The 23,462-nt window shown below is 48.6% G+C and overlaps 3 protein-coding genes across 3 annotated transcripts in view; all 3 read left to right on the top strand.

The window, feature by feature from the left end:
- The window catches only part of LOC309514880 (uncharacterized protein), a 41,926-nt gene that overhangs the window by 3,313 nt on the left and 15,151 nt on the right, over nt 1–23,462 (top strand). The window contains exon 4 of the mRNA XM_082192318.1: nt 63–142. Within this exon, the coding sequence (XP_082048444.1) occupies nt 63–142 (80 nt within the window). The remainder of the gene's footprint in view (nt 1–62; nt 143–23,462) is intronic.
- Nucleotides 7,605–12,543, top strand: LOC309514906 (uncharacterized protein). The gene is made up of 6 exons (XM_082192379.1): nt 7,605–7,629; nt 8,615–9,122; nt 9,293–9,374; nt 9,883–9,965; nt 10,621–10,747; nt 11,180–12,543. Exons 2-6 carry the CDS (start codon nt 8,706–8,708, stop codon nt 12,340–12,342), a joined length of 1,872 nt encoding a protein of 623 aa, XP_082048505.1. The 5' UTR covers nt 7,605–7,629; nt 8,615–8,705; the 3' UTR covers nt 12,343–12,543.
- On the top strand, nt 16,842–22,791 carry LOC309514893 (uncharacterized protein). The gene is made up of 6 exons (XM_082192345.1): nt 16,842–16,942; nt 17,896–18,403; nt 18,574–18,655; nt 19,164–19,246; nt 20,690–20,816; nt 21,246–22,791. The coding sequence occupies exons 2-6, from the start codon at nt 17,987–17,989 to the stop codon at nt 22,586–22,588; spliced, it is 2,052 nt and encodes a 683-aa protein (XP_082048471.1). The 5' UTR covers nt 16,842–16,942; nt 17,896–17,986; the 3' UTR covers nt 22,589–22,791.

Below are 23,462 nucleotides of genomic sequence, written 5' to 3'. Positions count from 1 at the left end.
GCGCTGCTTAAACCTCTGAGAAGCAGGCACTAAGACTTCCCACTTACCTTTTTGTTCTGCAGCTGACAGAAGGACGATGGCAAGACCTTCTCATCCATCTTTTCCTGGTGGAGGGGAAGCAGCGGCTGTGGAAGGAATTCAGGTAGGAGGAAGGAGCATTGTGGGGAAGGAGGCTGAGGGACGGGGCAGCCAGGGGGCCTCTGGGCCAGGATGAATCCCTCTCCTCATCTTGGTTTCTGTCATGCCTGTCCTTAACAAAGGCTTAAAATACAATTCCAGAAGGTTAATAAACAGCCATCTCACCTTAACTGGCCTTATGAATATTGCTGGTATTATTTATCTGTAGTTGTAGTTTTATTTATTGATTTCCCATTTAATATTAAAATAGGCTTCTAACCATAAAAATAATAGTGGCCAGGAGTCACCAAATGAGCCCCATCTGTTGCGCTTTCTCCCTCCTTCCCCTCCTGTGACCCCCTGCACCCCCTTGAAGTTGGTCTTAGGGCATTGGGGAAGTTTCCCCCTCCAGAACACCAGACAGGGGGAGGAAAGGGGATCCTTCCATCTGGGAAACAGGGACGCTTGCGCAGACTGATTTGAAGAACGCCATGTGGAGCTCCACCCATGTACACATAGATTAATACCCATTATTAAAAGACACAATGAAAGACATGTAAAAGAAGCATCCATGATTAAAATGTGCAACAAAACAATTCCATTAAAGGAACACAGCAATTAACAGGCTGAAAATTACAAAGCAATGTGTAGTAGATAATGTTTTCTAAGAAGAAGACTTTCCCTTTTTATATTAGGGTCCGGTGTGCTTTGAAGATGTAGCTGTTCATTTCACAGACGATGAATGGGCATTGCTGCATCCTGACCAGAGAGCTCTGCATAAGGAAGTCATGGGGGAGAATCATGGGATCATGGACTCTCTCGGTAAGGCTCCTTGTTGGATCATGATATCTTTTTTGAAATTCTGTACGGATCTCTATGAAATGTATCTCAAGTATTTTGATGGAGCTAAGCAACAACATCCACAGCAGGCTTCTTCAGCCTCGGCCCTCCAGATGTTTTTGGCCTACAACTCCCATGATCCCTAGCTAGCAGGACCAGTGGCAAGGCATGCTGGGAATTGTAGTCTCAAAACATCTGGAGGGCTGAGGTTGGGGAAGCCTGACCCACAACATCTGGGATTTTGACAGCCCCACAGTGAACCGTGAATGGAGAGTTACCTACTGTTTTATCTGTGAATATTCTTCCTCCAATTTTGCCTTTTTAAATCATGATCTGGCTGGTCTGAACTGCCCTAGCCTTTTTAAATGTAGGCTTTGGAGTGGTTAGGTTCTGTTATATTTTCATGTCTTTCCTTCTCTCTGTCTATTCTTGGTAGACCAAAGAGACTTCTGACATGGGAGATGGATTGTATTCCATTATTAGATCAAACAAAATCCATCAAAGAAAAGAGCCAGGATTTTTGAATCTCGGGTTCACATAAGTATGTCTGTTAATGCTTGTCAGAAAAGTCAATGAACCCTGTAGTAAGACTTTTAGTAAGTTACCATTGTTTATTAATCTATGGCCTGTAAAAGTGTGGAGGAGAGGAATGTTATTATGATGACAATTTTATTATTAGGCAGCCTATTTACTATGCTTTTATAACTGACAAAGGGTAATAAATTAAGAATAAAAATAATAATAACTTGGAGCTCTATCTCTTCCTGGTGCTCTAATGTCTTTCTCTTTTTGATACAGCTGGTAATGAATTGGAAATTGGTGATGAATTGGAAATTAACAAGGGAGACCATGACAAAATCCACACAGTGGAGAAGCCATATAAATATTTGGAGCATGGAGAGAGCTTCAGTCAAAGAATTAAGAGCGGGAAGAAACCAAATCAGTGCTTGGAATGTGGAAAGAGCTTCAATTCCAAGTGGAGTCTCACTTGCCATCAAAGAATCCACACTGGGGAGAAGCCATTTCAGTGCCAAGAGTGTGGAAAGAGCTTCAGGCAGAAGGAAAGTCTCACTTCCCATCAAAGAATTCATACATTGGAGAAACCATATCAGTGCTTGGAATGTGGAACAAGCTTCACCTGGAAGGAAAGTCTCACTTCCCATCAAAGAATTCATACAGAGGAGAAACCCTATCAGTGTTTGGAATGTGGAAAGAGCTTCAGTCGGAGCACCAATCTCACTTCCCATCAAAGAATTCATACAGGGGAGAAACCCTATCACTGCACGGAATGTGGAAAGAGCTTTAATACAAGTGTAAGCTTCCATCGGCATCAAAGTAGTCATCGTGGGGAGAAACCATTTCAGTGCCAAGAGTGTGGAAAGTGCTTCAGTCAAAAGGGAAGTCTCACTGCTCATCAAAGGATTCATACAGGGGAGAAGCCATATCAGTGCATGGAATGTGGAAAGAGCTTTTACCAGAGCTGCAATCTCACTTCCCATCAAAAGTCTCACAGGATCGGGACACTATTCTTTTGTTGATGCAGCCTAGAATAGCATTAGTTCTCTTTTTTGCTGCTGCTGCATCACTCTGTTCACACATGTAAAGCTTGCAGTCCACTAAGACCCCTAGATCCTTTTCACATGTACTATTGGGAAGCCGGGTGTCTCCTCCCATCGTATATTTATGCCAAAGTGCGGAACCTGACATTCGTCTCTATTGAAATTCATTTTGTTAGTTTGTGCCCAGTTCTCCAATTCTGTCTTCTGTGGCATTAGCTACCCCTCCCAGTTTGGTGCCATTTGCAAATTTGATGAGCACCACTCAGTTCTTTCATCTAAGTTGTTTATAAATATGTTGAAGACCAACGGGCCCAGAACAGATCCCTGCGGCATCCTGAAGGGACAGGATACCCAAATCCTGTCTGAAATCACCCCAGGCTTCACTATTCACCGCAGGCCTCAAAACTGTCCAAAACTCCTTTTGTCTTCTAAAAATCCAAAACAGCTTTTCTCTGCTCGTCTCTGCTTATTCTCACAAGATGCTGTGCATAGGCAAAATGTTACTTTTAAAGGCTAATGAATAGGCTCTGTTCATAGCAGGCCTGAGAAACTGAATCATATCTCATTCTAGTTGCAACATCTTTGGACATGCTGAACTACTCTCATTCCCCCTTTCCTGGGAAGGGTGCCAAGAGGCCACAATAGTCCCAAGACAGCTTTCTGTACATGCTCAGGAACCTCAACATGGGGCAGGACTCCTGAGGGAGGAGAAAGGAGGAGGGAACTGGAAAGGGGTATATATGATTGTGCACATGATTGTGAACTCGTGCATGCTTTTTGTGACTTATCACACTTGCTCCTTCTACCAGTTCATGGATGGTAGAAATAAAAAGCCTTTTCTCCAAAACTATTCCTTGAGTGTCTGTTGACTCCCACTTCCCTTTCCCAGGTGCAATATTTTTCCCACCCGAGGGCAAAGCCTCATAAGGCTACATTTCCACTTGTCACTATTTTCCAGGATGACGAGGAACCATTAATGAGTCCTCTTTGGGTTCAGTCAGTCAACCAGCTACAAATCCACCTAACAGTTACCTCGTTCAGCCCACATTTTACCAGCTTTCTCGTGAGAATATCTTGGAGGACATAGTCAAAAGCCTTACTGAAATCAAGGTACACTATGTCCACAGCATTCCCCTGACTGACCAACTTGTTACTCCATCAAAAAAAGAAATTATATTGGTTTGGCATTACTTATTTCTGAGGAACCCATGCTGGGTTTTAGTAATCTAAGTGCTCTCAGACTGACATCCGAATTATATGTTCTAGGACTTTTCCTGGTATTGATGTCAAGCTCACCGGTCAGTAGTCACCTGGGTCTCCCCCCCCCTTTGAAGGTGGGGACATTTGCATGCTTCCAGGCTGCAGGGGTCTCGCCTGTTTTCCAAGAATTATCAAGGATTATAAAAAGAAGCTCTGAGTTTACATCTGCAAGCTCCTTTAATACCCTTGGGTGCAGCTCATCAGGCTCTGGAGATCTGAATTCATTTATAGTAGCTAGGTGTTCCCTTACTACCTCTTTTCCTATCTTGGGCTGCAGCTGTCTCCTTGCATCCTTGATTCTGTTATCATCAGGATGGGCAGTGCTTTCTTTTCAGGGAAGACGGACGCAAAGTAGGTGCTGAGTGGTTCCGTCTTCTTTCAGTCACCCAACAGCGTTTCTCTGTCCTTTCCACGCAGAGGACCTACCACTTGCTTGTTCTTCCTCTTGCTTTGAACATGGCTGAATAAAACTTCTAAAATTATTTTCAATCTCTCTTCCAAGCCTGAGCTCATTCAGAGCTTTGGCCTGCCTAGACCTCCCTGCAACTGTTGGCTACTCGTGTATACTCCTCCTTTGTGATTTCCCCTTTCTTCCATTTGCTATACGTTGCCATAGCAGTGAGATCAGTGGGAATTTCATTCCTCGTGTTGCAGATGCGTGATTGTTGCTGTCAGGTGTCTGTTTACATTCCACAGTGTTGGAGGTCATGGGAACGGAAGTTCAGATACGCTGTTTCCGTGATGTTGTTTTTGCTTTTCCCTTCTCTTGCTGATGAAGAAAGTAAGAGGAGCCATGTTTTCCTTTGTCATGTAAATAATAAACATAGTGCTTCGTATCCATGCCTCAAGCCTCACTTTCACTGTCTGTTGATACTGTGTGCAGATGTTTACGGATATCTGTTGCACCGGTGGCTCGGAAGATCAATCACCCGAGTGGCACTTCGAAGGGAGTAACACACCAGCCATGGTGTTGATTTCCCAATATATTAGTACCATATCAGGTAAACTATATCAGTGCTTGGAATGTGGAAAGGGCTTCAGTCAGAGGGTCAATCTCTTTTTAAAAAAATATAATTTTTATTAACAGGCCAATCAAATCACATTAATTTCAAATTACACAGCCAAATTTTTAAATTTTTGTTGGGGGTACCCATGCTTCGAGCTCAGAAAGTGATCCAAACATCTCTCTTGCTGCTGCTTTAATGTCAGAGGGTCAATCTCAATGGCCCTTCAAAGAACTCATGGCAGGGAGAAACCCCATATCAATGGCTGTGTGTGAATTTAATTTGAGGACACTTTATGAATATGTAGGTGAGGATTGCAACAGTGTTCGTCTCATTTGGCAGTCCAGCAAAAAATTGACATTGTCTCTCAAAGCCATGGAGTGCACACACCGTCAGTGCCCAATAGCTCTTCCTAGCCAGATCTGTGAGGTGCAAGTCATTGGGCAAGGGGTTAACCACCTGCTTCATGTCACTTCTGCAATTTGACAAGCAATTCATGTACTTCAGGAGCCTCCAATTTACTAATATGTGGCGCTCCTGACCGCCACTGACATCCTCAGCACGTCCAGGATGGTGGTCGTGTCCCCTTGAAGCTCTTTCTGGTTTCTGCTCAACACACACACACACACACATCTTCCAGGAAAGCCACAAGTTTCAGGCTTCCCTCTGTGAAAAGGGTAAGCTGAGGTTTCCCTTCCTGCTGTCCTCCTTCGATTATTCCAAGTACATTCTGAGCAGATGCAAGGAGCAAAGGATTGTATTCAGGACGAAGAAAGAATTTTCTGTTTGCTGTACTTCAGAGGTGCTTGGGAGCAACGGCAAGCAGTCCAGACCCCACTTTCCCAACCCAGGTGGAAAAGGTCTGCAAGGCAAGGAGAAGGTCTCTCCCTGGCTTCTCCAGCAACCTCCTCAGTGGAGACAGAGTGTGAGAGTAGTGGTTGTTGTCAAGCAGGGTTGCTAGACTAGTAGTAGAGAAACAGCATTGTAACACCCATTGTAATCAGGTGACAAAAAGAGGAGCAGGAACATTTGAAATCATAAGTTTATGTACCCAACATTATTTGAAACCCTCGTGTGTTTGTTTTAATAAATCAGTTGCGTTCCACCACACATCTCCTCCTTTGGTAGGTTAGGGGTGAAGGTCCTCTCTCCCCAAGGTGGCAGCGGGAATAAAGCGGTGGTCTGATGAAAGACCCAGTCAAGACCCAGCTCATAGCTGTGCATCTGGAATAAAATGGGGAGGGGGCACAGGGGTGGGTGGGCAGTGCCAGAGCACCTAGGAGCGAAGGCAGTGCAATGTGTGGGGCTTGTTGTTGACTCCTGCTTTCAAGAGAGAAACCACAGAGGGAGAGAGGGGAGAGCCACCTGCATTCAGCTTTGCAAGGCTTCAAAGGAACTGAGCTGGATTCCTAGCAGGGCAGGAAATAAAAGCGGGGGAAGGGTCCTCCAGACCAAAAGCCCCTTTCTGCAAGGGGAGGCAGGTGGCTGTTGCATCTCTGCTCTGCCAAGGCTGCCTCTGTGGAGCCTCCTGGAACCTGGCGAGTCTCCTTTCTGCCTTAGGGTGCAGTGGGGAGAAGGGAGGAGAGGGGGGGCCAGGGCTGCAGGGGGAGGAGCGCTAATGCATGGAGAAGACCCCCAAGTCTGGGAGAAGAGGGTTCTGCCCCCTTCTCTGAAAAGCCAGGGTGGCCATGAGTTTGCAACTACAGTGGTACCTTGGGTTAAGTACTTAATTCGTTCCGGAGGTCCGTACTTAACCTGAAACTGTTCTTAACCTGAAGCACCGCTTTAGCTAACGGGGCCTCCTGCTGCTGCTGCCCCGCCAGAGCACGATTTCTGTTCTCATCCTGAAGCAAAGTTCTTAACCTGAAGCACTACTTCTGGGTTAGCGGAGTCTGTAACCTGAAGCATATGTAACCTGAAGCGTATTTAACCCGAGGTACCACTGTAGTCTTCCTTTAGATCCATACACTGCTTGCCACTTCTGCGGTGTGTGTGTGTGTCTTTGGATCAGGAAAGATTTCATGCAAATAAACCCCATTCAGATTGATGAATACGTCTGGATTTGTTATTTCTGGAATGGCTACCTGTCTGACACTCAGGTATCAGGAGGCCAGGGATTATCAGGCAGAGGGGCTGCTGAGGAGCTGAGCTCACAGGTCTATAGGAATTTCTGAAGTTTTCCCAGTGAGCCAGTACAGAGATCCATTGGTCAGTGAATTCTTACATTTGGTATTGTGCAGCAAAGGCCCTTTGAATATACAAGAAAAAACTGGGATGAAATGTTTTGTGGGGAGAAATCACTAAAGTCACAAAAGTGATGGTGCTGATTTTGGTAGTGGGCTGCATGTTCATGATATCTGCTGGGGGGGGGAAACAGCCCCCCCCCAACCTATACAATATTCCTTCTGCAATATTCCTTCTGTACTTAAACAAAGCTCAGAATCTGGACTGTGGTGGAGTCCAGGCTTGATTCCTAGGAAGACTGGAGGCGCCGGTTGCAACCTTCTCGGGGTCCTTTGGCCGCCAGGTGGCAGAACTGCCGGAGCTGCAGGATCTTCATACCTGAACTGCAGGTGTTTTCCCTTGGAAGCCTCCATAAGCCCGGAGGAAGCCCTTCTCTCCTCTGCCCCCCTCCCGCCAAGGAACCCTCTCTGGGCGGGGCTCCTCCCGGATCCTTCCTTCCCGCTTTGCAAGGGTTGCAGGGAACTGAGCTGGATTCCTAGAGAGTAGAGGAAGGAAGGAAGGAGGGGGTGGGACCAGCCCCCCCCCAGCAAGGCCCCTCCCCCTCCCCACGTCATTTCCTGCAAGCGGGGGAGGTTTCGCCTGCGAGGGGCGCCTCCCGGGATGCGGTGAGCCTCCTCTCCCCCCCCCCCTTGGGAGAAAGGGGTCCCAGGGCTGCAGCGGGAGGGGGGGTGCATGGAGGGGGGGTCGGGGAGAGGAGGGTCCCGCCCCCCTCCTTCCTCTGCACAGGCCGGGAGGGGGCGAGCTGGCCCCGGTGGTCTCCCTCGGGATGCTGGGATGCAGGCAGGCAAAGGAGCCCCTTTCAGGTGAGGGAAGGAGGGGCAGAGATGGCAGCCAGCTCCCCTTCCCAGACCTCGGGGTCCTTGCCACTCCCAGAATGCCCCAGGAGGAGTTGGGGTCCTGGAAAGACCTGTCTCTGGGGTCAGAGGCCTGGGGGCCAGGGGGGGGCCTCGGTGGGGAGGGTATGCCCCAGCCCAGGAACTCCCACCAGGATGCCCTTTCTGGGGCCGCCCTGCTCCCCTCTGCCAGCCTCCCCACCCCAGAGGGTCTGAAGGGAAGGAGGAGGCGCTTCTTCAGATTTGGGGGGGGTCTAAGTGAACCCTCAGGGGAGCCCCTTCAATAGAATGGACAACCATTGCAGCTGTTTTTAAACCGGAATACAGTGGAACCCCAGGTTACAGACGCTTCAGGTTACAGACTCCGCTAACCCAGAAATAGTACCTCGGATTAAGAACTTTGCTTCAGGATGAGAACAGAAATCGTGCTCCGGCAGGGCAGCAGCAGCAGGAGGCAGCTAATGGGAGCTAAAGTGGTGCTTCAGGTTAAGAACAGTTTCAGGAGGTCCGGAACGAATTAAGTACTTAACCCGATGTACCACCGTATTGGGATGCTGGTGATATACTGTATTATGATGTTGAAAACCAGGCATCGTCCAGCCCTAAAAAAGATGCCAGACTCATTAGAAAAGGTACTTGATAATGCCGTCAATATTATTTTTTAAAAAACACATTGAACCTTTGAAATATAGGATTTTAATAAAATAAGAATGATAATAATATCAATTATATAACAGAAAGACATATTCCTTTGTAGGATTTACTAACCGCTTTTATAAGGACAGACAGAACTTAGCAGAAGACCAAGTGGTTCCTTCCGATATCTTGGAGGCTTCCTGAGAACACAGATGGATGAGCAAGACTCAGCCGGCCCTGAAGCAGGAAGGGGTCATGCCATCAACACTGGGAGCAGTGAGGGATTCTGGGAAAGGTCCGTGAAGAAGATCCTGGGTGAGGAGGACACCCTCCACTCTGATATGAAGAGCCAGCAGTTCAGGCAGTTCTGCTACCAGGAGGCCAAAGGACCCCGAGAAGTTTGCAGCCAACTCCATCATCTTTGCCATCAGTGGTTGAAGCCAGAAAGGCACACGAAAGCTGAGATGCTGGACCTGGTGATCTTGGAGCAGTTCCTGGCTGTCCTTCCGCCAGAGATGGAGAGCTGGGTGAGGGAATGTGGAGCGGAGACCAGTTCCCAGGCGGTGGCCCTGGCCGAAGGATTCCTCCTGAGTCAGGCAGAGGAGAGGAAGCAGGCAGAGAGAAAGCAGGTGAGAGAGACTGTCCTCTGGATATTCCCAAGGGGCTCTGAACAGAATGGAGAGTATCCTGAAATCCTCTACTAAGCTTTTGGATAGCATCCCCAAATGGTTTTCCCTTTGCCATTCCTTTTCTAATATTTCTCTCCATCCTCTGTTCTGAATCCTTGTTGCTCTTTCAGGGAAAGATTAGCTTTGCAGAAATGGGTCTGGATTCCTCTGAGGCAGAGAAGACTCCGTTGGTCAGGAGAGAGAGGCCGCTGGGTAAGGAGGAAGGAGCTTTTTCTCTCCTTGGTTGCATTTTATGGATTTAGGAACTAATCTGTGGGTTCTTTTCATCTTTTGGGGGAAGACACTTGGGGCCAAGAGAAGTCCCTCTGCCTGGTTCTCTGTAGCTTTACTCCTCGCAGTGAGGGAACTGCCAGAAGGCCCTTGGAGCTGGACCTCAGTGTCCGGGCTGAACGATTGGTGTGGAGACGCTCCTTCAGGTCTACAGGGCCGAGGCTGTATAGGGCTTCAAAGGTCAATACCAACATGTTGAATTGTGCTTGGAAACATACTAGGAGCCAGTGTAGGTCTTTCAGGACCAGTGTTATATGGTCCCAGCAGCTGCTCCCAGTCACCAGTCTGGTAGCCTCATTCTGGCTTAGTTTCTGAGTCACCTTCAGAGGTACCCACGCATAGAGCGCCCCATCTGTAGTTAGAGGTGCACTGCTTCACCTCAAAGAAAAGCATGTGCTAATGGCCTGCCACCTCCCTTTGCCTCTCACAGGTGACAGAATGATGCTGCCAAGACCTCTTAATCCATCTTTGCATGGAGGCAGAGGAGAAACATCAGCTCTGGAACCAGATCAGGTAGGGAGAAGGACCATTGCGGGCAAAGAGGCTCCTGCTCTTGACTTCTGTCAAAATTCTCCTTAACAAAGGCTGTAAAGGCCACTCCAGAAGGTTTATGTGCAGAGAATGATTAACAACCACCTCACATTCACTAGCCTTCTGAATGATGCTAGTATTATCTATCAGTACCTTCAGTTTTATTTACCAATGTAACATTTAATACTAGGATAGGCTTCTCCACAGCTGACAAACCATAAAGAAGAGGGGCCAGAATTCACCTAACGAGTCCCATCAGTTGCACTATAGGGCTTTCCCCCTCCTTCCCCTCCCTGTGACCCCCTGCAACCCTGAAGTTGGCTGTAGGGCATGGCGAAGGTTTCCCCCTCCAGAACAGTAGACAGGGAGAGGAAAGGGAGGAATGTTGAGCAGAGAGAAGGATCTGAAGAATACCAGGTGGAGTTCCACCCATTTACACAAAGATGAATATCCATCAATAAAATACAAAAGAAAACAATTCCATTAAGATGTAAAAACGTACATCCATAATTAAAATGTACAGCCATACAATCCCATTAAAACCATACGGCAACAAACAAACACAAAACAGCAGCACAATGTGTAGAAGATGATTTTTCTGCTGTCTGAGAGCAAGACTTTTCTCTTCTTCTTTTAGGGCCTAGTATGTTTTGAAGATATAGCTGTTCATTTTGCAGACGAGGAGTGGGTGTTGCTGGATCCTGACCAGAGAGCTCTGCATAAAGAAGTCATGGAGGAGAATGGTGGGATCATGAACTCTCTCAGTAAGGCTCCCTGTTGGATCATAATGTCTGTTTTGGAATTAAAGATCCCTTGGGAAGAATCTGGGAGAGGAGGAGACTTAGTCAGTTGTGGGAAGGCAGGGCCTTCAGTCCCCACAACTGGCTCATAGGGGCCAGACCCAGAGAGAAGTATTGCTGTGCTCACTAGACCTGACACTTCTGAGCAGCCTGTTGCGTCTCATAAAGAGTTAACTTCACTTTCTCGGTGTGATTTATTGCTGCCCCACTCCTGACATTCCGGTTCCATAAATATGTTCATTGATGCCTGTCAACAAAAGCAGTGAAGCCTGCTTTAAGGCCTTACTTTTAATTCCCTTCAGTTCTTCCCGTGTCCCAAGCATTAAATAGCAAAGATCAATAACCGAGGGCTGCGTTTCTCCCTGAGGCTATGATCCATTTCTTTCTTTCTTGCAGATGGTGATGAATCAGAGATTAAGAACCAGGGAGACCATGACCATGTCTACACCATGGAGAAGCAATGTAAATATTCTGAGTGTAGAGAGAACTTCAGTCAAAGCTCCCTCCGAAGAAATCCATTGGTGAAGAAATCCTATCAATGCTTGGAATGTGCGAAGAGCTTCAGTCGGAAAGAGAGTCTCACTTCCCATCAAAGAATTCATACAGGGGAGAAACCATATCAGTGCTTGGAATGTGGGAAGAGCTTCAGTCGGAGGTCCAATCTCTCAGTCCATGAAAGAATTCATACAGGAGAGAAACCATATCAATGCTTGGAATGTGGACAGAGTTTCACCTGGAGGGAAGGTCTCACTTCCCATCAAAGGATTCATACAGGGGAGAAACCGTATCAGTGCTTGGAATGTGGAAAGAGCTTCAACCGGAAGGAAAGTCTCACTTCCCATCAAAGAATTCATACAGGAGAGAAACCGTATCAGTGCTTGGAATGTGGAAAGAGGTTCACCCGGAAGTTCTATCTCATAGTCCATGAAAGAATTCATACAGGAGAGAAACCATATCAATGTTTGGAATGTGGACAGAGTTTCACCTGGAGGGAAGGTCTCACTTCCCATCAAGGGATTCATACAGGGGAGAAACCGTATCAGTGCTTGGAATGTGGAAAGAGCTTCAACCGGAAGGAAAGTCTCACTTCCCATCAAAGAATTCATACAGGAGAGAAACCGTATCAGTGCTTGGAATGTGGGAAGAGCTTCAGTCGGAGGTCCAATCTCACAGTCCATGAAAGAATTCATACAGGAGAGAAACCATATCAATGCTTGGAATGTGGACAGAGTTTCACCTGGAGGGAAGGTCTCACTTCCCATCAAAGGATTCATACAGGGGAGAAACCGTATCAGTGCTTGGAATGTGGAAAGAGCTTCAACTGGAAGGAAAGTCTCACTTCCCATCAAAGAATTCATACAGGAGAGAAACCGTATCAGTGCTTGGAATGTGGAAAGAGGTTCACCCGGAAGTTCTATCTCACAGTCCATGAAAGAATTCATACAGGAGAGAAACCATATCAATGCTTGGAATGTGGACAGAGCTTCGGTCAGAAGACCAGTCTGATAGGCCATCAAAGATGTCACAGTGGGGAGAAAGCAGACAATGGCTGTATATGAATACTTTTCAGGGACTTTGATTAATATGTTCCTCCTGGATCCTGATTTCCACTTCTGAAGGCCTTCTGTCAGTTCCCTGATTGTGGGAAGTGAGGTTACATGGAACAAGGCAGGGGGCCTTTTTGATAGTGTCACCCGCTTTGTGGAACTTCCCTCTTGTTAGATGTTAAGAAAATAAATAACTATCTGACTTTAAGATAAGGAAGTTTTTAATGTTTGTTAGTTTTACTGTGGTTTCATGAATCGTTAAAAATAATAACAATAATGGTAATGGCTTTATAGGTCAAAACTAGCACTTTGAATTGGGTGTGGAAGCTAATTGGCAGCCAGTTCAGTTGGGCTAGGATTATTAATGCCCGTCAAAATAGGTCGTAAACACTGTAATAAGTAGAGGTCCCTCTGCTCAGGACAGCCAGAACTGGGCAGACGACAAAAGGGATTCCTTCCTTCCGATCTCTTGGAGGCTTCCTGAGAGCCCAGGGGGATGAGCCAGACTCCGCTGGCCCAGAAGCAGGAAGAGGCCATGCCATCCAAACTGGGAGAAGTGGGGGGTTGATTCCGGGCCGTGTCTAGCCCTCCTAGAAGGTAAGTGACCCCGCCAAATGTGATGGCAACCGAAGGGATTTCTGTGAGATGAATCTGCCTGTTTGCTCCTGCCTTTTGGTGCTTTTGGTCAAGGAAGGTACGGTATTTAGAAGTGTGGTTGACTGAGTACAATTTTCACACCAGCCTGATGGGATGTGTGTTTCTAATCCTGGGGTCCTCAAGAGCTGCTCTCCCTCCTACCCCAGGAAAGAGCCCCCATCACCTTGGAGTGGCCCCATGTGCCCAGGCCATTAGACCATTTCAGGTCTCAGGTGTCCAGCATTGCCCTGGCAACCTCGCCTTCAGTGAGGAAGAGCATCCCCAAATCCTCTTCCTGGGTCTCAGATAGCTTCACGGAGAGCTGATTTACATTCTGCTGCTAAAACATCCTGCCATTTGTTCCACTTTCAGGCCAGGTAAGGAGAGATGCAATGTAGCGTAAGAGGGGGGAGATTCACAAATGCAAACCATGCCTAATACATTCTAAAAGGTTAATGGCAGTTAAAGTGGAGCATTATTGAGACAGCAAAGTCTGCTTCCTTGCTTCCCTCTTGGCCACCAGGAAGGCTCCATGATGAACCCTCACCAGTCTTGCTTGCATTCGACCATAATTTTCCTCCCCTCCAGCAATCTCCCAGCTTGTTTCCTCGCCCTAACCAGGTCTAACTCTGCACTGCAGAAGAAGCCTTTTCTTTTCTCGGTCCTCCATCTTCCTTATTTATTTATTGCGTGAGTCAGGTTTCCGTTTTCACTGTTGGTGTATTTTTATGTCTGTCTACATGCAGCCAGTCCTCAGGGCACCCCCAGGGGGGAGGAACGGGGCCTTGAGGGCATGGGGCCAATGGAGCTCGTTCTGTCGGGGCTCACTTGTGGGGCGATGGCTGTGTCAGTGGGCAGGCTGCCCCACTTGGCTCTGTCGGAGTGGGCGCCAATAATTCAAGCTACAGCCATCGTCTTCTGTTGTGAGGCTGAGTTCCAACGCTCCAAAGTTCTTCAGTTAGAAGGAGAGTTTTCCTCACCATCCACCCCTCCTTCATCCAACATGGTTTTCGCCAGACTTTGACACATGTACACCCGTTCAGACATGCAGCCTCTCAGGTGTCCAAATGATCTCCTGAGGCTGACCAGGAAGCCTTGCTGATAACTCTTGGAAGTCTCCCCACCCAAGGAATCCAAGACCTGCCGGGAAGGGAGGGAACCTTGGGAGGGATGGGGGTGAAAGAGGCAGCCCCCCCCCCCAGTGCTGAGAGTTATTGGGAGACCCTCTCCCCACCATCTGTAATTCCCCGAGGTCCCTGGCAAAAAGGACAGATTATTAAAGCGCGCTTGGAGGGTGTCTCCTAGCAGCTCTCCGCATCCTTCAGAAACTACAGATCGAAGGATTCTTAGGTAGGAGGAAGCCAATGCTCTCTAAAGGGGGTTGATCCTGCTTTGCAGATGCAGCACAGATGGGGACCTGGGACTGGGAGTGTGTGTTGTCTTTTTCCTTCCTTTTTGGAATTCTGGTTTATTGGGTTTTATAAACAAGGCTCACAGGAGGAATAAAGGATACAAATAAGTAGACCGAGTGTTCTCTTGTCATCTGTGCATCACAAAAGCCACACAATAAGTTCATGGGAATGTCTACAACACCTGGATCATTCTTAGTGTACGAGTTCTTGGTTCATGAATTGGTTTAATCAGAACCAGGAAAGGGGGAAAGGGGAGACAGCAGAGTCCACAGGTAAGAGTCCACCTTGCCTGGCCGAGCGCCGAGTCAGGAAGGGGTTCCCCCCCAAATCGCCCCCTGCTCCCCCTCTTGAAGGCCTGACCCCTTCCCCTCCAGGGCCAGCTGAGTCCGGCTCTCAGGAAGCCTCCAAGGGATGGCAAGGGAGCCCTTCTCTCCTCTGCCCCCCCTCCCGCAAAGGAACCCTCTCTGGGCGGGGCTCCTCCCGGATCCTCCCTTTCCTCTTTGCAAGGCTGGCAGGGAACTGAGCTGGATTCCTAGAGAGTAGAGGAAGGAAGGAAGGAGGGGGTGGGACCAGCCCTCCCCCCCCCCAGCAAGGCCCCTCCCCCTCCCCACGTCATTTCCTGCAAGCGGGGGAGGTTTCGCCTGCGAGGGGCGCCTCCCGGGATGCGGTGAGCCTCCTCTCTCCCCCCCCCCTTGGGAGAAAGGGGTCCCAGGGCTGCAGCGGGGGGGGGGGTGCATGGAGGGGGGGGTCGGGGAGAGGAGGGTCCTGCCCCCCTCCTTCCTCTGCACAGCCCGGGAGGGGGCGAGCTGGCCCCGGTGGTCTCCCTCGGGATGCTGGGATGCAGGCAGGCAAAGGAGCCCCTTTCAGGTGAGGGAAAGAGGGGCAGAGATGGCAGCCAGCTCCCCTTCCCAGACCTCGGGGTCCTTGCCCCAGGAGGAGTTGGGGTCCTGGAAAGACCTGTCTCTGGGGTCAGAGGCCTGGGGGCCAGGGGGGGGCTCGGTGGGGAGGGTATGCCCCAGCCCAGGAACTCCCACCAGGATGCCCTTTCTGGGGCCGCCCTGCTCCCCTCTGCCAGCCTCCCCACCCCGGAGGGTCTGAAGGGAAGGAGGAGGCGCTTCTTCAGATTTGGGGGGGGGGTCTAAGTGAACCCTCAGGGGAGCCCCTTCAATAGAATGGACAACCAATGCAGCTGTTTTAAAACCGGAATACAGTGGAACCCCGGGTTACAGACGCTTCAGGTTACAGACTCCGCTAACCCAGAAATAGTACCTCGGGTTAAGAACTTTGCTTCAGGATGAGAACAGAAATCGTGCTCCGGCAGGGCAGCAGCAGCAGGAGGCCCCATTAGCTAAAGTGGTGCTTCAGGTTAAGAATAGTTTCAGGAGGTCCGGAACGAATTAAGTACTTAACCCAAGGTACCACCGTATTGGGATGCTGGTGATATACTGTATTATGATGTTGAAAAGCAGGCATCGTCCAGCCCTAAAAAAGATGCCAGACTCATTAGAAAAGGTACTTGATGATGCTGTCAATATTTTTTAATACACCTTGAATTATAGGATTTTAATAAAATAAGAATGATAATAATATCAATTTTATACAAGAAAGACGTATTCCTTTGTAGGTTTTGCTAGCCGCTTTTATAAGGACAGACAGAACTTAGCAGAAGGCCAAGTGGTTCCTTCCGATATCTTGGAGGCTTCCTGAGAACACAGATGGATGAGCAAGACTCAGCCGGCCCTGAAGCAGGAAGGGGTCATGCCATCAACACTGGGAGCAGTGAGGGATTCTGGGAAAGGTCCGTGAAGAAGATCCTGGGTGAGGAGGACACCCTCCACTCTGATATGAAGAGCCAGCAGTTCAGGCAGTTCTGCTACCAGGAGGCCAAAGGACCCCGAGAGGTTTGCAGCCAACTCCACCGTCTTTGCCATCAGTGGAATTCTGGATTATTGGGTTTTATAAACAAGGCTCACAGGAGGAATAAAGGATACAAATAAGTAGACCGAGTGTTCTCTTGTCATCTGCGCATCACAAAAGCCACACAATAAGTTCATGGGAATGTCTACAACACCGGGATCATTCTTAGTGCACGAGTTCTTGGTTCATGAATTGGTTTAATCAGAACCAGGAAAGGGGGAAAGGGGAGAGAGCAGAGTCCACAGGTAAGAGTCCGCATTGCCTGGCCGAGCGCCGAGTCAGGAAGGTGTTCCCCCCCAAATCCCCCCCTGCTCCCCCTCTTGAAGGCCTGACCCCTTCCCCTCCAGGGCCAGCTGAGTCCGGCTCTCAGGAAGCCTCCAAGGGATGGCAAGGGAGCCCTTCTCTCCTCTGCCCCCCTCTGCCCCCCCTCCCGCCAAAGAACCCTCTCTGGGCGGGGCTCCTCCCGGATCCTCCCTTTCCTCTTTGCAAGGCTGGCAGGGAACTGAGCTGGATTCCTAGAGAGTAGAGGAAGGAAGGAAGGGGGGTGGGACCAGGCCCTCCCCCCCCAGCAAGGCCCCTCCCCCTCCCCACGTCATTTCCTGCAAGCGGGGGAGGTTTCGCCTGCGAGGGGCGCCTCCCGGGATGCGGTGAGCCTCCTCTCTCTCCCCCCCTTGGGAGAAAGGGGTCCCAGGGCTGCAGCGGGGGGAGGGGGTGCATGGAGGGGGGGGTCGGGGAGAGGAGGGTCCTGCCCCCCTCCTTCCTCTGCACAGCCCAGGAGGGGGCGAGCTGGCCCCGGTGGTCTCCCTCGGGATGCTGGGATGCAGGCAGGCAAAGGAGCCCCTTTCAGGTGAGGGAAAGAGGGGCAGAGATGGCAGCCAGCTCCCCTTCCCAGACCTCGGGGTCCTTGCCCCAGGAGGAGTTGGGGTCCTGGAAAGACCTGTCTCTGGGGTCAGAGGCCTGGGGGCCAGGGGGGGGCTCGGTGGGGAGGGTATGCCCCAGCCCAGGAACTCCCACCAGGATGCCCTTTCTGGGGCCGCCCTGCTCCCCTCTGCCAGCCTCCCCACCCCAGAGGGTCTGAAGGGAAGGAGGCGCTTCTTCAGATTTGGGGGGGGGTCTAAGTGAACCCTCAGGGGAGCCCCTTCAATAGAATGGACAACCAATGCAGCTGTTTTAAAACCGGAATACAGTGGAACCCCGGGTTACAGACGCTTCAGGTTACAGACTCCGCTAACCCAGAAATAGTACCTCGGGTTAAGAACTTTGCTTCAGGATGAGAACAGAAATCGTGCTCCGGCAGGGCAGCAGCAGCAGGAGGCCCCATTAGCTAAAGTGGTGCTTCAGGTTAAGAATAGTTTCAGGAGGTCCGGAACGAATTAAGTACTTAACCCAAGGTACCACCGTATTGGGATGCTGGTGATATACTGTATTATGATGTTGAAAAGCAGGCATCGTCCAGCCCTAAAAAAGATGCCAGACTCATTAGAAAAGGTACTTGATGATGCTGTCAATATTTTTTAATACACCTTGAATTATAGGATTTTAATAAAATAAGAATGATAATAATATCAATTTTATACAAGAAAGACGTATTCCTTTGTAGGTTTTGCTAGCCGCTTTTATAAGGACAGACAGAACTTAGCAGAAGGCCAAGTGGTTCCTTCCGATATCTTGGAGGCTTCCTGAGAACACAGATGGATGAGCAAGACTCAGCCGGCCCAGAAGCAGGAAGGGGTCATGCCATCAACACTGGGAGCAGTGAGGGATTCTGGGAAAGCTCCGTGAAGAAGATCCTGGGTGAGGAGGACACCCTCCACTCTGATATGAAGAGCCAGCAGTTCAGGCAGTTCTGCTACCAGGAGGCCAAAGGACCCCGAGAGGTTTGCAGCCAACTCCACCGTCTTTGCCATCAGTGGTTGAAGCCAGAAAGGCACACGAAAGCTGAGATGCTGGACCTGGTGATCTTGGAGCAGTTCCTGGCTGTCCTTCCGCCAGAGATGGAGAGCTGGGTGAGGGAATGTGGAGCGGAGACCAGTTCCCAGGCAGTGGCCCTGGCCGAAGGATTCCTCCTGAGTCAGGCAGAGGAGAGGAAGCAGGCACAGAGAAAGCAGGTGAGAGAGACTGTTCTCTGGATATTCCCAAGGGGCTCTGAACAGAATAGAGAGTATCCTGAAATCCTCTGCTAAGCTTTTGGAAAGCATCCCCAAATGGTTTTCCCTTTGCCATTCCTTTTCTAATATTTCTCTCCATCCTCTGTTCTGAATCCTTGTTGCTCTTTCAGGGAAAGATTAGCTTTGCAGAAATGGGTCTGGATTCCTCTGAGGCAGAGAAGACTCCGTTGGTCAGGAGAGAGAGGCCGCTGGGTAAGGAGGAAGGAGCTTTTTCTCTCCTTGGTTGCATTTTATGGATTTAGGAACTAATCTGTGGGTTCTTTTCATCTTTTGGGGGAAGACACTTGGGGCCAAGAGAAGTCCCTCTGCCTGGTTCTCTGTAGCTTTACTCCTCGCAGTGAGGGAACTGCCAGAAGGCCCTTGGAGCTGGACCTCAGTGTCCGGGCTGAACGATTGGTGTGGAGACGCTCCTTCAGGTCTACAGGGCCGAGGCTGTATAGGGCTTCAAAGGTCAATACCAACATGTTGAATTGTGCTTGGAAACATACTAGGAGCCAGTGTAGGTCTTTCAGGACCAGTGTTATATGGTCCCAGCAGCTGCTCCCAGTCACCAGTCTGGTAGCCTCATTCTGGCTTAGTTTCTGAGTCACCTTCAGAGGTACCCACGCATAGAGCGCCCCATCTGTAGTTAGAGGTGCACTGCTTCACCTCAAAGAAAAGCATGTGCTAATGGCCTGCCACCTCCCTTTGCCTCTCACAGGTGACAGAATGATGCTGCCAAGACCTCTTAATCCATCTTTGCATGGAGGCAGAGGAGAAGCAGCAGCTCTGGAACCAGATCAGGTAGGGAGAAGAAACATTGTGGGAAAAGAGGCTCCTGCTCTTGACTTTGTAGGATATGAAACCCAAGAGCAGTCATAGAATCATAGAGTTGGAAGAGACCACAAGGGCCATCGAGTCCAACCCCCTGCCAAGCAGGAAACACCATCAGAGCACTCCTGACATATGGTTGTCAAGCCTCTGCTTAAAGACCTGCAAAGAAGGAGACTCCACCACACTCCTTGGCAGCAAATTCCACTGTCGAACAGCTCTTACTGTCAGAAGTTCTTCCTAATGTTTAACAGTCAAGTACAACATTCCTAGAGTGAAGATGTTTACACATGGGGAGGAATGTTTGTCCAGCCAGCAGGTAAACTTCCTGTTTCCTTCTGGACTGGGACAGACTTCCTCTGCATGTGACCAGAGGTGGGTGTGGCCTCACGTGCAGGTACCGACAAAAGCACAGGGCAGGGTAGCCATCTCTCTCTCTACCTGCATCGAAGAAACAACGTCTGCGGAGCCAACGATGCCCTCTTGCAAAGGGGGCAAAGAGGGCAAAGGGACTGTCTTCTTATGAGATAGTTTCCAGGTGCATGTTACTTCATTAAGCTAAGTCTGCCTTCTGGGATCTGAATGTGAGCAAACTCTTTTTTATACTTTTGTAGAAGACTGTGTCATGTCTTATCTTTTATGAGGGAATAAAGGGAAAATACCAGAACAGTTATTATACAGGCTTTAGCGAGCCTGAGCAAACGGATCCTCTGCAAAGTTTAAAAATAAGGGGAATGTTAACACAAGTTAGATAAGGATATAATCAGACAATATATCCTTTCCTGCATCCCTGAACATTCCCACAGACTTCTGTCAAAATTGTCCTTAACAAAGGCAGTAAAGGCCACTCCAGAAGGTTAAGTTCAGAGAATGATTAACAACCACCTCACGTTCACTAGCCTTCTGAATGATGCTAGTATTATTTTCAGTAGCTTCAATTTTATTTACCAATTTAACATTTAATACTAAAATAGGCTTCTCAACAGCTGACAAACCATAAAGAAGAGGGGCCAGAATTCACCTAACGAGTCCCATCAGTTGCACTATAGGGCTTTCCCCCTCCTTCCCCTCCCTGTGACCCCCTGCAACCCTGAAGTTGGCTGTAGGGCATGGCGAAGGTTTCCCCCACCAGAACAGTAGACGGGGAGGGGAAAGGGGGGAATGTTCAGCAGAGAGAAGGATCTGAAGAATACCAGGTGGAGTTCCACCCATTTACACAAAGATGAATATCCATCAATAAAATACAAAAGAAAACAATTCCATTAAGATGTAAAAACGTACATCCATAATTATAATGTACAGCCATACAATCCCATTAAAACCATACGGCAACAAACAAACACAAAACAGCAGCACAATGTGTAGAAGATGATTTTTCTGCTGTCTGAGAGCAAGACTTTTCTCTTCTTCTTTTAGGGCCTAGTATGTTTTGAAGATATAGCTGTTCGTTTCGCAGACGAGGAGTGGGCGTTGCTGGATCCTGATCAGAGAGCTCTGCATAAAGAAGTCATGGAGGAGAATGGTGGGATCATGAACTCTCTCAGTAAGGCTCCCTGTTGGATCATATCTCTTTCGGAATTTAAGATCCCTTGGGAAGAATCTGGGAGAGGAGGAGACTTAGTCAGTTGTGGGAAGGCAGGGCCTTCAGTCCCCACAACTGGCTCATAGGGGCCAGACCCAGAGAGAAGTATTGCTGTGCTCACTAGACCTGACACTTCTGTGCAGCCTGTTGCGTCTCATAAGGAGTTAACTTCACTTTCTCGGTGTGATTTATTGCTGCCCCACTCCTGACACTCAGGTTCCATAAATATGTTTATTAATGCCTGTCAACAAAAGCAGTGAAGCCTGCTTTAAGGCCTTACTTTTAATTCAGTTCAGTTCTTCCCGTGTACCAAACATTAAATAGCAAAGATCAATAACCGAGGGCTGCGTTTCTCCCTGAGGCTGTGATCCATTTCTTTCTTTGTTGCAGATGGTGATGAATCAGAGATTAAGAACCAGGGAGACCATGACCATGTCTACACCATGGAGAAGCAATGTAAATATTCTGAGTGTAGAGAGAACTTCAGTCAAAGCTCCCATTCCGCTTCCCTCCGAAGAAATCCATTGGGGAAGAAATCCTATCAATGCCTGGAATGTGCGAAGAGCTTCAGTTGGAAAGAGAGTCTCACTTCCCATCAAAGAATTCATACAGGGGAGAAACCATATCAGTGCTTGGAATGTGGAAAGAGTTTCACCTGGAAGAAAAGTCTCACTTCCCATCAAATAATTCATACAGGGGAGAAACCATATCAGTGTATGGAATGTGGGAAGAGCTTTACCCAGAAAAAAAGTTTCAAAGCTCATCAAAGAATTCATACAGGGGAGAAACCATATCAGTGTTTGGAATGTGGGAATAGTTTCAGTTGGAAAGATAGTCTCACTTCCCATGAAAGAATTCATACAGGGGAGAAACCATATAACTGCAAGGAATGTGGACAGAGCTTTGGATGGAAGAAAAGTTTAATAAACCATCAATGGATTCATACAGGGGAGAAGCCATATCAGTGTTTGGAATGTGGGAAGAGGTTTCATAAAAGTTCCCATCTCACGACACATCAAAGAATTCATACGGGGGAGAAGCCATATCAGTGCATGGAATGTGGGAAGAGTTTCAGTCAGAAAAAGGTTCTCACTTCCCATCAAAAAATTCATACAGGGGAGAAACCATATCAGTGCTTGGAATGTGGGAAGAGCTTTACCCAGAAAAAAAGTTTCAAAGCCCATCAAATAATCCATACAGGGGAGAAGCCATATCAGTGTATGGAATGTGGGAAGAGTTTCAGTCGGAAAGATAGTCTCACTTCCCACGAAAGAATTCATACAGGGGAGAAACCATATCAGTGCTTGGAATGTGGGAAGAGCTTCAATCGGAAGTTCCATCTCACAGTCCATGAAAGAATCCATACAGGGGAGAAGCCATATCAGTGTATGGAATGTGGGAAGAGTTTCAGTCGGAAAAAGGTTCTCACAACACATCAAAGAATTCATACAGGGGAGAAACCATATCAGTGCTTGGAATGTGGGAAGAGCTTCAATCGGAAGTTCCATCTCACAGTCCATGAAAGAATCCATACAGGGGAGAAGCCATATCAGTGTATGGAATGTGGGAAGAGTTTCAGTCGGAAAAAGGTTCTCACAACACATCAAAGAATTCATACAGGGGAGAAACCATATCAATGCTTGGAATGTGGACAGAGCTTCGGTCAGAAGACCAGTCTGATAGGCCATCAACGATGTCACAGTGGGGAGAAACCAGACAATGGCTGTATATGAATTTAATTTTCAGAGACTTTGATTAATATGTTCAACGTGGACCCTGAGTTCCACTTCTGAAGGCCTTCTGCCAGTTCCCTGATTGTGGGAAGTGAGGTTACATGGAACAAGGCAGGGGGACTTTTTGATAGTGTCACCCGCCTTGTGGAACTTCCCTCTTGTTAGATGTTAAGAAAATAAATAACTATCTGACTTTAAGATAAGGAAGTTTTTAATGTTTGTTTTACTGTGGTTTCATGAATTGTTAGAAATAATAAAAATAATGGTAATGGCATTATAGGTCAAAACTAGCACTTTGAATTGGGTGTGGAAGCTAATTGGCAGCCAGTTCAGTTGGGCTAGGATCATTAATGCCCGTCAAAATAGGTCGTAAACACTGTAATAAGTAGAGGTCCCTCTACTCAGGACAGCTAGAACTGGGCAGAAGACAAAAGGGATTCCTTCCTTCCGATCTCTTGGAGGCTTCCTGAGAGCCCAGGGGGATGAGCCAGACTCACCTGGCCCAGAAGCAGGAAGAGGCCATGCCATCCAAACTGGGAGCAGTGGGGGGTTGAAGGGAAGTGACCCCGCCAAATGTGAGTCAGGTTTCCGTTTTTACTGTTGGTGTATTTTTATGTCTGTCTACATGCAGCCAGTCCTCAGGGCACTCCCAGGGAGGAGGAACGGGGCCTTGAGGGCATGGGGCCAATGGAGCTCGTTCTGTCGGGGCTCACTTGTGGGGCGATGGCTGTGCCGGTGGGCAGGCTGCCCCACTTGGCTCTGTCAGGGTGGCCGCCAATAACTCAGACTACACTGCTGTCCTGACCCAGAGGTCCCCTCCCCAAAGTGGATGAATGGAAACCTACCTTGAACCTTTCCTGGCTTTGCAGAGAGG

The sequence above is a fragment of the Podarcis vaucheri genome, assembly GCF_965113315.1.
Source record: "Podarcis vaucheri genome assembly, chromosome: 12".
In the NCBI taxonomy this organism is placed as follows: domain Eukaryota; kingdom Metazoa; phylum Chordata; class Lepidosauria; order Squamata; family Lacertidae; genus Podarcis; species Podarcis vaucheri.
Note: the sequence above shows the minus strand (reverse complement) of the source record. Positions and strands in the feature narration are given on the sequence as shown.

Coding starts and splice junctions, on each gene's coding strand:
- LOC309514906 (XM_082192379.1), top strand. CDS start 8,706: ATGGATGAGCAAGACTCAGCCGGCCCTGAAGCAGGAAGGGGTCATGCC. Junction 9,375..9,882: donor CAGGAGAGAGAGGCCGCTGG/GTAAGGAGGAAG, acceptor TGCCTCTCACAG/GTGACAGAATGATGCTGCCA. Junction 9,966..10,620: donor CAGCTCTGGAACCAGATCAG/GTAGGGAGAAGG, acceptor TTCTTCTTTTAG/GGCCTAGTATGTTTTGAAGA.
- LOC309514893 (XM_082192345.1), top strand. CDS start 17,987: ATGGATGAGCAAGACTCAGCCGGCCCAGAAGCAGGAAGGGGTCATGCC. Junction 18,404..18,573: donor AGCAGGCACAGAGAAAGCAG/GTGAGAGAGACT, acceptor TTGCTCTTTCAG/GGAAAGATTAGCTTTGCAGA. Junction 18,656..19,163: donor CAGGAGAGAGAGGCCGCTGG/GTAAGGAGGAAG, acceptor TGCCTCTCACAG/GTGACAGAATGATGCTGCCA.